Source organism: Mastomys coucha, unplaced genomic scaffold (assembly GCF_008632895.1).
Source record: "Mastomys coucha isolate ucsf_1 unplaced genomic scaffold, UCSF_Mcou_1 pScaffold15, whole genome shotgun sequence".
In the NCBI taxonomy this organism is placed as follows: domain Eukaryota; kingdom Metazoa; phylum Chordata; class Mammalia; order Rodentia; family Muridae; genus Mastomys; species Mastomys coucha.
This window is the reverse complement of record NW_022196897.1, coordinates 114316002-114329220: the sequence shown is the minus strand read 5'-3', so window position 1 is coordinate 114329220 and position 13219 is coordinate 114316002. Positions and strand designations below refer to the sequence as shown.

Below are 13219 nucleotides of genomic sequence, written 5' to 3'. Positions count from 1 at the left end.
ATCAATGAGTCACATGCTTTGCAGCAAAGGAAGGGAATTCCTACTTCTGAAGCTTACTCTGTCCCAGGGACTGCAGATGCCTCTTATATATGTCAGATCTGAGTCTCAAAATTCTCCTATTTCATTTTAAGCTCCAAAGAAAGAATTATTTGTATTATAACTCCAAGTCATAAAATTGATGTTTTATTCAATGAGTACGCATTTAAAAAAAAATCCTCAACTGCTCTTTGTCTCGAATTTTAAAAAATCACTTTAAAGAGGCTTACCTTCACCCAGAACTTTCCCGAGAATCAGAAGGTTTCTGTCAATCACAACATCTTCTAGCTTATTTTGCAGCTCTTCACTCACTCCCAGGCTCTGCACTATGAGAGGAGTAACAGTGTGAGTGAGAATCAGCCGTGTACTTTCTCTGGTAAACAGAAGCAGATGTATATGGAACGTCCTGTGTCATAGTTACACACTTGCCCAACTTGTACTGTGAACAACATTAATCCTTCAAGGTAAGACCCTCTACAAACCGCTGTAAAAATGAGACCCACACTTCCCCTCCCTTTTCACACTAGCAGCTGTCTGCACAGAGATTCACGCAGAAGAAATCTGCTTTTGACTTTAAAGAGGTTAGGGAAACATCAGTGAGCGCATGCTGGTGGATTCTATAGCCCTACTTATGGTACAGAAAAGAGTCATCAGGATATGTCTCCTACCCTCCCATGCCAGCCAGGAAAGAAGAATGGAGCACAGGAAATATCCAGAGAATAAACTTCCTTGTACACATGTTATGTGGCACCTCATTTTAAGATATCAGGTACTTCAAGGGAGAATAAGATTGTCTACAGCAAGGATGTGGTGTATAATAATGAAGGAAACAGATGTTCAGCATTAGAGGGAGAGACTCACTTAATGACCAACTGGGGATTGGTTCACCCTGAGCTAAGGTTGGGGCATGAGTAACCTTTGAAAGAGAAGAGCCTCTTCTAGGAAGGGAGATCTTCCCTCCTAGAAAACAATTACTCAAAATTTGTTCTCCAATAGAGGGGGAAATGGTCTAAATGAATAATTTCTAAATGTAAGAACAGAGACATCTAAAAGTTAAAAAAATGTATGTTAGGAAAGTAGTTAATGCTGTTGTGCATCAAATTTGTTTTGATTCACAGTAGCCTGGGCTCCATCAGGGTGTGTTCTGTTTTGTTTAGTTTTGTTTTGTTTTGCTAAGCTAGACATCCAGAAGCATGGACTTGACAATGTTTGCATTCTTCCCATGCTGCTTCTGAAATTGCTTCGGAACTCCGGTTTACCCTCCCCACGAACCAGAACCCCCACTCCCACTCAGCAGAACCCAAGCCTGCCAGCATAACTTGGTGGACTACCCATCTCACTTGAGTGAGTGGCCAGGATGACAGGAAGTGAGGCTGAGTCTTTAAACCTTTGACCTCTGACCTTTGCCCCATTTCCCACCAGCCCCAAGGTGTTTCTTTTCCTCAGTTTTTCATGAGGCTGTGGATCCTCCAGTCATTTCTTAACTCCAGTAAACCAGCACTCAGGAGGCTGAGGCAGGAGGATCATGAGTCTGAGGCTAGCCTGGACTACATAGCAAGACCCTGCCTCAGAAAACAAAAACAAAAACCCATGCATATGTGTGTGTGTACATACATATGTGTATATATACATGTCAGAAAACACACGTGTATGTATTTTTTTTTCCATTCTCATCTCTTAGCATTCATTAGAGACTTATCTTGGGTCTCCACTATTTTAACTTTTGCTAAAACGTGAAACGATGGTCAACTCACAGGTAAGCTCGATGGCTCGCCGACAGAAGGACTTCTTTGCTCTATAATTTACGACCAGTTGGGAATCCTCCTCGGAGAATGCACCACTGCACAAAACAGAGACATCCAACCATAAGGACAGGGCATTGGAACCATGTGACACAGGACTGTACGTTATCTGTCACCAAATATAAAGGGCTCTCCTGCACCCAGAACATTTCCCTGCTGGGGACGTAGCTTGGGGGTGGAGCAGTGGCATAGCAGGCATGAGGCCCCAGCTCACCAGTCAGCCAGTCTAGCCAAAATAGTAAGGCCGGCTTTAATGAGAGCCTGTCTCAAAAATATACTGTAGGATGCTGTGAGATGGCTCACTGGGTAAAGGCACTTGAGTTTGCAAGTTGTCTTCTGATCTCCTTATGTGTATCATGGCATGGCATACACACACACACACACACACACACACACACACACCACGTACACCACACACACATACAAAGTTTAAAAAAAACTTTATTTATTTTTTTTTAATTTTAGAAAACTTGTGAGCAATAAAAGAAAACACCTGATGTTGACCTCTGGTCTCCACATAGGCATGCACAGAAAAGTGCAAATGCACACAAATGCACACATGTGCATATATCATACACACACACACATACACACACACACACACACACACACACACACACACACTAAATAATTGGTCTCATTTTTAACGATTCTCAGTAAACACTGCCCAATTTGCACAGTGTATCCTACTGGAGCTCTTCTCTGTAAAAGAGCCCATTATAGGCTTGTTCTTGTTGCTGACTTTGCAAGAACTGGTCAAGTCAGGAAGTCACCTGACTCAGGGGTTTGCCTAAGATAGGACAAGGCAAGAAGCCTGGCCAGAGAGGCACTATCATCTGTCATAACAATGTTATCAATACCATGAGATTAATTTTTTTTTTAGGCAAGGTTTCCCCCATCCCAGCTCTATATAGACAAGGTTGGTCTGGAACTCACAAAGATCTACCTGCCTCTGCCTCTGCCTCTGCTGGGATTAAAGGTGTGCTCCACCATGCCTGCTCACAGTTACCAACTTACCCAAACTTTGTTTCCTGGACTCTCCTTCTGATGGCCAGAGAAATATACAAAATCAGCCCGATTAAAACAAATCCACAGAAGCAGCCAAGGATGATGAGCATAGACTCGGTGTTGCCAGGGGCTGGGGTTGATGAGGGCGCGTAATCTACCCTACCTGGAACAAACCCAAACCATGCATTGGAAATAGTTCTCCGGGACTCAAAGTACAGCAACTTGCAAATCCTTTACCATTTTGTGAGCAATGAATGCAGATCATTCTCACTTTGTGCAAGGTGAGATGATTCAGAGTTTCCACTATCAGTGAAAGTAGGGGCTGGAGAGATTTGCTGCTCTTGCTGAAGATGGAGGTTCAGTTTCTGGTGCCTACACTGGGTGGCTCAGAACCACCTGAAACTCCAACTTTGAAGGGTTCCAACACCCTCCGTGGCCTCTGTGGGCACTGTTCTCCCATGCAGAGCATTGAGATGTGCTCTCTCTCATGGGACACAGACAGGCATATGATGCACACAAATAAAAAACAAATAAAACTTAAGACGGGCTGGTGAGATGGCTCAGTGGGTAAGAGCACTGACTGTTCTTCCAAAGGTCCTGAGTTCAAATCCCAGCACCACATGGTCGCTCACAACTACCCGTAAGATGCACTCTTCTGGTGTGTCTGAAGACAGCAACAGTGTACTTATTTATAATAATAAATAAATTTTTGGGTCGGAGCAAGCAGGGACTGAGTAAACGAGTGGGGTTGACCAGAGAGAACAGAGGTCCTAAATTCAATTCCCAACAACCACATGAAGGCTCACAACCATCTGTACAGCTCCAGTGTACTCATACACATAAAATAAATAAATAAATAAATAAATCTTAAAAAAAATTAAGACAATGAGACTAGCTAGATTGTATCATTTCACAGTAAGTGCCCATCAAAATGTCACACTGAACTCCATGCAACTTTCACTTGTCAATTAAAAAATAATCAAATATTAGTAATAAGTGCAGAAGAAAAGGAAAAACATAGTAAAACTAGCATCTGCTTAGTGCACAGCGTTTTCCCTTTCTTCCCTCTCCTTCATCCTGTCCCTTCCTATCGTTCTTTCCAGGGTTTCCCTATACAGTCCAGGCTGGTCTCCTGCTCTTTTTCCTCATGCCTCTCCCAGGATGGTAGTCCTGTGCACCATACCTGGCTAGTGCAAAGTAAGCTAAAACAATAGGAATCAAAGTTATTTCTTTGTCTAAAAAAGAAAATATAAAGAAAAGAAAAATAAAAATCAAGAGGCATTTAAATAACGTTTGTGTGCTAGCCATACGACTGAGCACACGGAAACCCCCTCTGTGTTGCAGGGAGCTGTCATGTTCTTTCCCAAGTCGGACCGTCATTCCAACATTTCATCTTCTTACTCTTGATGTTGTAAGGTATCTCTGTGAGCTCCTTTACCAGGAAAGTTTTGTTGTGTGAGGATAGCACCCAGGGCCTCATGAATTCTAGGCAAGTGCTGTAGCCTTAAGCTATGCTCCCAGCCATTCCAATGTAAGGGTTTTGTTTGTTTGTTTTTGCAGGTGTCCCTTTAACTGGGACATTATCATTGTTGCTGTCACACACTGGGCTTACACTCACAACTGTGCTCAAGCCAATAAGTTCATCAAACAACAGTGGTGCCAACACCCTCACTCCACTTACCTCCCAACACCCCACCGTACCCCATCCCCACTCCAACCCCAACCCCCCCCCGCTACTTTTTTGTATTTTTACCAATAGCTTCTGTCAATTATCCATGTTTGGAAACTTGGATTTGGTACTGGGAGGCAAGGAGGTCACGTGGGCATGTGTCTTTGCCAAGTATATGAACGGAATGACAGTTCAGTCACCGACAAGCCTAGAACCCTGATAGGACTACTCTGGAGATCCTGCACATCTGTCACTCACAGTGAGCGGTGTCGGCGTTATGTTTTGTACAATGATTCTCATAGAAGGGTAACTAAAATTTGAAACGTATTGCTGGGAAGGAACTGGTGTTATTTAGGTTGCAGTGATGGGCGGGTTTTTTCCTTATCGGAGCACTGGAAAGTGATTCTGCTTATGGAAGCAAAGCTTTAAGACTGTTTACAGTTGGTCACACATGAAAATGGAATTTCTGTGGTCGCAAAGTCTGATTTCTAAGATGGATGGACCATTATTGAGATGCATATATTTGCCAATGTGCGTGACAATGCGTGAATGCACACATATGTGGATTCCCATGGAGATCAAAAAAGGGTATCCGATTCCCTGGAGCTAGAGTTATAGGTGACTGACTGTAAGCTGCTTAATGTAGGCACTGGCAACTCAGCCCTGGTCCTCCGCAAGAGCAGCTGTAAAAATTGAGCAAATAGGGACACCTCATAAAAATACCAAGGAGCAAGGAATGTCCATTAAGCCTAAAGGTCGAGCTTCAGAAGAGTTTACCGAGCAAACATCTGTCCCCAGGAGATGCCCTAATTGTGGGGAGTAATGCCCAGTTCCAGGAAATCTCCCTGGGAGGGTGGATCCCCCCCACCCCTCCTATGTGCAATCGGTATCTCCCCCTCACCTGGGGCACAGAGGTCAATGAGAACAAAAGACAATGGGCTCCACCAACGAGAGATAACCAACTCATGCTGTACACCTATGTACTGAAAGGTATAAAAAGTGTGTGTGCTTTTGTTCCTGGTCGTCACCTTTGCTCCGAATGCAGGATGACCCCAGTATACTGGCAATAATAAACCTCATGTAATTTACAGCGGTCTCCCTCCCGTTTCTTCGCGAGTGGGGGACCCATGCCGGAATCTAACACAGCAAGTGTTCTTATCTTCTGTCCTAAACTTCGGTTTGTAAAGCTGGGTCTTTTGAGTCAGAAGCTCTGTCCTTAAGTTTCCTCCAGGTAGACGCCCTTAGTCTCCTTATCACCAGTAATTGTTTCCCAGGTTCTGAGTCTACTGGCTGCTAAGGTAATCTACTAAATGGGAGAGCCTGCTTGAGGCTCACCAGGAAAGACACAGACATAAATGAGTCATCAGCCCTCCAGTCTCATCTGCTATTGGATACAAAGGCCAGGTTTGGCAAGAACTTGTAAACAAGTAAGTCATGCTGAAAAGATGGTTGACCATGGATTTTACAGCAAGGGTTTAATTCTGCTCAACCTAGGATGGGTTGGAGTCAGAACAAAGCTGGCTCCCCCGATTTATAGCAGCACGAACAGCATTTTGCCCATGTGAGGCGTCATGGTGGCTTCTTGCCAAAGAACATTCCAGCAATAGGCAAGAGGCAAGATGCATGGTTGGGCATTTAGCTCAGCCAGCCACGGCAGTATGAGGATAGCACCCGAAGGAAACACTTGATGCAGACTGAGTCACAAAGCATATTACCCAAGGGTTGAATGAGTAAAAACAAGCTTCAAACAGAGCAGAAACAAATGCTGCAAACCAACCGTGCCAGTCAGAGGGAGCTACAGGCCAGCAGTATTGCCTATCTAAAATGCTGTGTCGTGTGCCTTAAACCAAATTCAACAGGTAGAGCCCAATTCAGTATTCTGAAAGAACTGATCTTCCTCACAAGTTACTAGCACTGACAGTAATGGCAGGTGTGTGGGAATTCTGTGGAGTTATTCTAAAGTTCTTTATCATTGCAACAGTGCTTTTTGGTCCATATTCTGCACTTGTCAATCAGCCACCCTGCACTGGTCCCACTTGGACAGTCTGAGCTCACATTCTGCAGTCAACACGCCCCGCCCCACTCACTGTGTTCAGGAATGATGATTTTCACTGGCTCACTGAAGGGCCCAATGCCCCCTTTAGTGATGGCCGCAATTCTCACTGTGCAGGTGGCATTGTAGATTTGGACAGGAATCTGAGCCCAGCTGCCATTCTGGCTGACTTCTTCAGAAAGCTCTTTCTGGAAACAGAGAAGATAAAAGGAAATGAAACCCTGAGACATGGTGGGAGGTGGCTCACTAGACAGCTACCCACACTGCCCACAGTTCCTTCTGAGGGAAGCCACCCATTCTCCATGCACAGAGGTCATGTTTCCACAAAGTTCCTTCTTCACAGGGTCATTGCCAGTGACGCTACCAGGTGGGTCACGGGGTTGAGGGTGGGGGCGGCAGCATTCTCAAGCCTTGGGAAACTAAGATTCTAAAGGCACGGTACTTACAGTTAATTCCAGAAACTTCTGGAACAGAGGGAACATGTAGTAGATGCTTCTAGATCAGTGGTTCTCAATCTCCCTAATACTGTAACCCTTTAAAACAGTTTCTCATGTTTTGGTGACCCCTAAAAAAATGATTTTATTGCTACTTCATAACTATAACTTTGCTCTTGTTATGAATCATAATATAAATATCCGAGATGCAGGATATCTGATATGTGACTCCCCAAAAGGGATTGTGACCCACTGGTTGAGACCCATGGTTTTAGATGTTACAAGCAGGACTGAACTCTTGAGAGCCCATGTGCAAACACTTACTCTTGGCGCAATGCCACAGACTCACACTGTACCTTGGCACTTTGCACCTGTCAACCACCCTTGGGTTAGCCCAGCTTCTCTTCTCTGAAGTCCTGGGGATTCTGACTGAATGCTCTGGGTAGATAGATGGGGGAACTGAGCATTTTCCCACTTATGCTTGACAAATGGACAATTTGTGTGATTTTAAAAAACTTTTTTAGATTTGTTAATGTTATGTGCATTGAGTGTTTTGCCTGCATGTATGTCTGTGCACTACATGCATTTCTGTACTGTGGATGCCAGAAAAGAGTGTTGGATCCCTGGAACTGGAGGGAGACAGTTGTGAGATACCATGTGGGTGCTGGGAATTGAACCTGGGTCCTCTGGAAGAGCAATCAGTGCTTTTAACTGCTCTATGTGCAGTTTTGGGGGCCTGGGTTTACTTTTACTGCTGGTGTCTTAAATCTGTTGCCATGCAACAGTGAGCCATTCAGACCCAGGGAGAGAAGCAACCATAACACACATTGACACATTCCTCAGGGTTTCCAAACCCACATGGTCACTGCACTCTCTCTTGTGGCCAATGTATTTGGGCCTGGACTTTTTACTTTTGTTATTTTTTTCAGATCATATAATTATAATGATAATTATATCCTTTCTGCCTTCCCTTTCCTCCTTCTGAGGCCTCCTGTATATCCCTTCTTGGTTGCCTTCAAATTCATGGCTGCTTTTGTATATGTATTTGCATACATATCCCTAACTATCACCTGTTCAAGCTATACTTGTATGTATGTTTTCAGGGACAAACAAAGGTGATAGCAATAGACATTCCAAAGTGAACGGGGAAAGCAAACTAGGCCTCTGCCCTACACAAAGACCTACAAGCACAAGGAATGCTGAGAATGGGAGGAACACCAATTGGTAATCCCACATGGGCCTAACTTTTTGAAGTGACAATTGTGGGGCTGTCAGTATGAAATGAGGCTCTGGAAACCTGTCTTCATCTCTGGATGGTGGAAGTTTGATTTCAGACAGAAATCACAGGTCATGTGGGGTACAGGTATCACAGGCCATCTCTGGACTGGAGGCACAGTTGATGGTAACTTCAACTTGGGTTCGCTAGGTCTCAATCCAGTCAATTCTAGAAATGGTACAGGACAGAGCTAGCTCAGCTTCAAGGACAGAGCAGCCAGGGTGAGGTTTGGTTTATTGCTATGTATTGTAATTCGAAATGAAGGTACAAGTAAGAGTGAATTCTCACATTTACCAGGTTTTATTGTGCAAACCTTGTTCTTCAATTTTTTTTCTTTAACTATTGGTTAAATAAAAATGGCTATAGCCAATTACTGGGGAGATTAGAGGTAGATGGGTTTTGAGTTACCTGGTTGGGGGGGGGGTGTTTACAGAGAGGGTGAAGAGGAGAAAGGACAGGGGAAAAGAAGGAAGCAGCCATGCGAGGAGATGGACCATGAACCCATGACCAGGAGAAACAGCAAGTATTTGGGGTACATGGCTGGAGACATAGCCAGGCCAGCAGTTAGAAAAATAGATTAGGGGTTACCCCAGTAATTGTCAAGCTAAATAATAACCATGGTCTGAGTCTCATTCATTTCTAAGCTAGAAGGGGATAAGTACTGGTTTAACTACAGGCCAGTCATTCATAACTGAGGCCTTTCAGTTTGGCCTTCTGGCCTTCCGGAGCTGCTTCCAAATCTAAACTAGAAGTGACCTTTAGTCAAGGGAGGGAAAGAAAGAAAACAGGGGGGTGGGGGTTGGGGGTGGGGGGTGGGGATATTCTGCCTCCCTTCCTTTTGCCCCAAGCTCGGAGCTCATGATATTTGCCAAAGATTTCTGTTGTTTGTTAAATAACCAAATGAAAAGTTAGTCATGGTAGGGTTGCATAGCCTGGGTTGATCCTTTTTAGAAAGAAAATGTTTTATTTTGATAGTGGGTTAGTTTGTAATTGTGCATTTAATTTGGGGGTAGATGGTACTGAAAATCATCAGGTAGTGTAACTCCACAGTCCACACCCTGAGTGAGTGTCAGAGCCCTGGAGTGACTCGGGCTTCTCACTGAGAAATACTGAGGTATACAGCATAGCTCTCAGCCTGTTCACTCTTCGAAGCATGGGACAAATGCTAAATAGAGGACTGGGCCTACTTCTGGCTATATACTGTTCTTTCCTCCAAGGACTCAAAGGCGATACATCATTTATAAGAGAAATGATCTATAAGTTAAAGAAAACACTGACTAGAAAAAAAATGACATGCCTAGACCAATACAAATCCTAATAGAAATGAACTTTGGGAGGGTGTGGTAAGGGCGGAGAATAAATGTAACAGTACATTTGTCCCTTGGGATCTATACAGGGTTGGTTCTCCAAGAAAAAATGGCTGGGTGTGTGCTCAGTAGTGGGTACACGCTTAGGTGAAGGGATGCTCTGCGTGGGTTTCCATCCTCAGTATGCAGACACAGACACAGTAGTCACATCATTTCCTCCACTCCCTCTCAAATTCATACATACACACACACACACACACACACACACATAAATGCAATCTGCTGAGTCCATATAGTACAGCTCATATTTATTTAAGGCTGACCACCCGGGATTGGATAACCTATCATGGACCCTCCCAGAAGAAAACTAATTATCCCTCTCTCAGCAGCCATTAATTGATTATAGCTCTTCATCTAGGAGTGGGGACTTGTGAGATTTTTCCCAACTCATGTTGGCATTTGTAAATCCTTTGATAACTTGTAATAACTGATAAGTGTTAACGGCTGCTGTATTAGTTACATTGTTTTTAACAACGTGGCTATATGGCATTGCTACTGTTGTTTGTTTGGGGAATAACGACTCAAAACTTTTCTAAGGTTTTCGTCCAAAGATCACACCCAGGATCTTTGTGCTGATGAAATGTTTTTCTAGCACCAAATATACTCCTGGCCTCAAGAAAACAAAACAAACTCAGGGCTGCTGGTAGCACATATAATGTCAGCAAGGGGAAGGCAGAGGCTGGAGGATTGCTAACATTTCCAGGCCAGCCAGGGCTACCTATGAAGGTCCTGTCTCACGAAAACAAAAACAAATGGTGAGATAGAGTCTCACTATTTAGACCTGCCTAACTGGACACTCACTATGTAGACCAGACTAGTCTTGAACTGACAGCAATTTTCAAAACCACAGTTCCTCGGTGCTAGCATTACAGTCCAACCATGCCTGGTTAGGAAAACAAAATGCTTACTAATAGGCGTGCTTTATTTTCTGGACAGTTTCAATCTGTGAATAACTGAATCCACAGATGTGCAAGTCACAGACATGGAAGACCAACTAGGTTATAATGCTTACTTACTGGGGCCCATAACTTACTATGAAAAACTAGACAAGTTATTTTTCATTTCCATTTTCCATTCCCAAGAGGAGTTAACATAGGCAAAGAGCTAACCTGGGTAAAGTACATGGAACAGGGTCTAGCCTGGCAAATGTGACACTGTATATACCTGTCATTGCTCTGACTCTCAAAAGATAACAATGTTGCCAGGGCAACTGGTAGCAGTTGGGAAACAGGTCATTGATTATCCCATTAACATGATGATCAGAAAGCTATCTGGTAGACATTTTAGAGGAGATTTAACAATTTTCTCTATACATACCCTTAAATGGTAATTCAAATGTAGTTTAAAAAGCATTCACATCTTGAAAGCTGGGTACCACGGTGGATATCTGTAATGCCAGCTGCTCAGAAGGCTGCTAGTGTAATAATGTGACAAAAGCCTCATCTATTTTAAAAAAGCCTCTTGTTTAAAAAAACAAAAACAAGGGGCTGGCGAGATGGCTCAGTGGGTAAGAGCACTGACTACTCTTCCGAAGGTACTGAGTTCGGATCCCAGCAACCATATGGTGGCTCACAACCATCCATAATGAGATCTGACGCCCTCTTCTGGTGCTTCTGAAGACAGCTACATTGAATTATGCCAGAGTGAGCAGGGCCGTCCTGAGTTCAATTCCCAGCAGCCACATGATAGCTCACGGCCATCTGTACAGCTACAGTGTACTCATACAAATAAAATAAATAAATCTTTAAAAAACAAAAACTAAAACCAATGTAGGGCTGGTGAGATGGCTCCGCAGTTCAGAGCATTTGTGCTCTGAGAGAGGACTGGAGTTTGGGTCCCAGCAGGCATGATGGGTGCCTCACGTCAGTGTCCTCGTCTGTCTTCTTCAGGCGTCCACACACGAGGCACACATCACACAGACATGCACCCACACTCATTCTTTAAAAACCAACCAAACAAACAAACAAAAAACCCCTCAAAACATAAATATGACAGTGTGGTAGTTCATGCCTGTCATCCCAACACCCAGGAAGCAGAAACAAGAACTCTGAATTTGAATCCAGCTTAGTCAACCTAGTGAACTCCAGGTCAGCCAGGGAAACAGGGAAACTGTTTCAACAAAGCAATACTAAGGAAAAAACAAAGGATGTAATGTAGTCTTGCTGATTCTGAGTTTGGACACTGTGAAACCAATTTAAGACTGGATCACTAAGTATCTACCACACATATCCTGTCTTGGGGTTGTCAGGATGCAGAATAGAACCATTTCCCAGCATGCAATGGTCTATCTATGAAATGTGTGCCATGGGCCAACTGCATATTTCTCACTTTCTCATTGTTCACCAACATAAGGTCTTGAAAATCTAGTAACATTTTATTTCAGGAAATAAAATCTACTTTATATGGCTTTTAAATGCAATTTCCCATAATTACTTTAAAAAGTAACATTATAATCTTTTGGAGACAAGAAAGTAACAATACAACTTTGGAAAGAAATTATTTTTTCCTTATGGGCGTGGCTTGGGGTTAGACAGGGCAACTGCGGTATTTTGTTTTATTATTATCAAATGACTTCAAGATCACCAAATATTGTATAAGAATTACACCCTATAACTGATAACTGCATCTAAGAACATGGCCTCTTTCCAGCCCCAAAGAGCAATAACTTCAATGAGGAAATAAGTATAACATAAAAACGTGTCACATGAAGTAGTAAAGGTCACTTGTTAAAGGTGCTCAGGTTCATAGGCACTGAGGACAAACTCATACCTTCCTGTCATTACTTCTGTTGTGGGTCCGCACTGTGGAGCCAAGTGCGAGAGTGCGTTAGGAAGAGAGTCAACGGCTGGTTAGTAGCAGAGGGCCCTGAGAAGTGCTGGCTTTACGGACAGCCAGGCCTGTGTTCTCATCTCCAACCCCCAGGTCCAGGCTTTATGGCTCTGGGTGAGTCACTCAACACCTCTAAGCTTGTTTCCTTGCATGAAAACTGACGTAACTGTCTTTTTCATAATGTTTATGTAAGAGTTAAACAAGTTCCCTATAGCAAGCAGTGAGGTGCTCGCTTCGGCAGCACATATACTAAAATTGGAACGATACAGAGAAGATTAGCATGGCCCCTGAGCAAGGATGACACGCAAATTCGTGAAGTGTTCCATATTTAAAAAAAAAAAAGAAAAGAAAAGAAAACAGTGATCAATCTGGCAAATCATTCATTCATTCATTCAATCAATCAATCAAGTAAGCAATCAAGCAATGGTGGTTCTTAGATTGTGTTCATCAAGGTGCTATGTTTCTGGTCTCCCTCCTCTATAGTTGAGGAGCATCAGTCTCATGGTGGCTTGCAAACCTTAGAGCATTGAAAGAAATTGAACTGTCTAGCTTCCCAAAGCAGTAACCCACTCAGAGATTACTTTCATAGCAAGCTTCTCTAATCAGAGTGAACCATCCTTGATTGATTCCTGGGTTTCAGATGCAGCTTAGATCCCTGGCCCATATCATGAGAATATAATCTATTTCTCAGGACATAAAATTATACCCACTCAAATACCCTGCCCTTCTGGCACGGGGGGGGGGG

The 13219-nt window shown here is 43.4% G+C and overlaps 1 protein-coding gene and 1 non-coding gene across 2 annotated transcripts in view; one reads left to right on the top strand and one right to left on the bottom strand.

Annotated features, from left to right (window-relative positions):
* The window catches only part of Mertk (MER proto-oncogene, tyrosine kinase), a 101286-nt gene that overhangs the window by 22974 nt on the left and 65093 nt on the right, over window positions 1–13219 (bottom strand). The window contains exons 9-12 of the mRNA XM_031371851.1: window positions 6603–6756; window positions 2856–3009; window positions 1791–1876; window positions 267–362 (exon numbers count right to left, since the gene is read on the bottom strand). Coding sequence (XP_031227711.1) covers window positions 267–362; window positions 1791–1876; window positions 2856–3009; window positions 6603–6756 — 490 coding nt within the window. The remainder of the gene's footprint in view (window positions 1–266; window positions 363–1790; window positions 1877–2855; window positions 3010–6602; window positions 6757–13219) is intronic.
* On the top strand, window positions 12700–12806 carry LOC116092627. Its single transcript, XR_004119371.1, has one exon. It is a non-coding gene; the product is annotated as a U6 spliceosomal RNA (small nuclear RNA).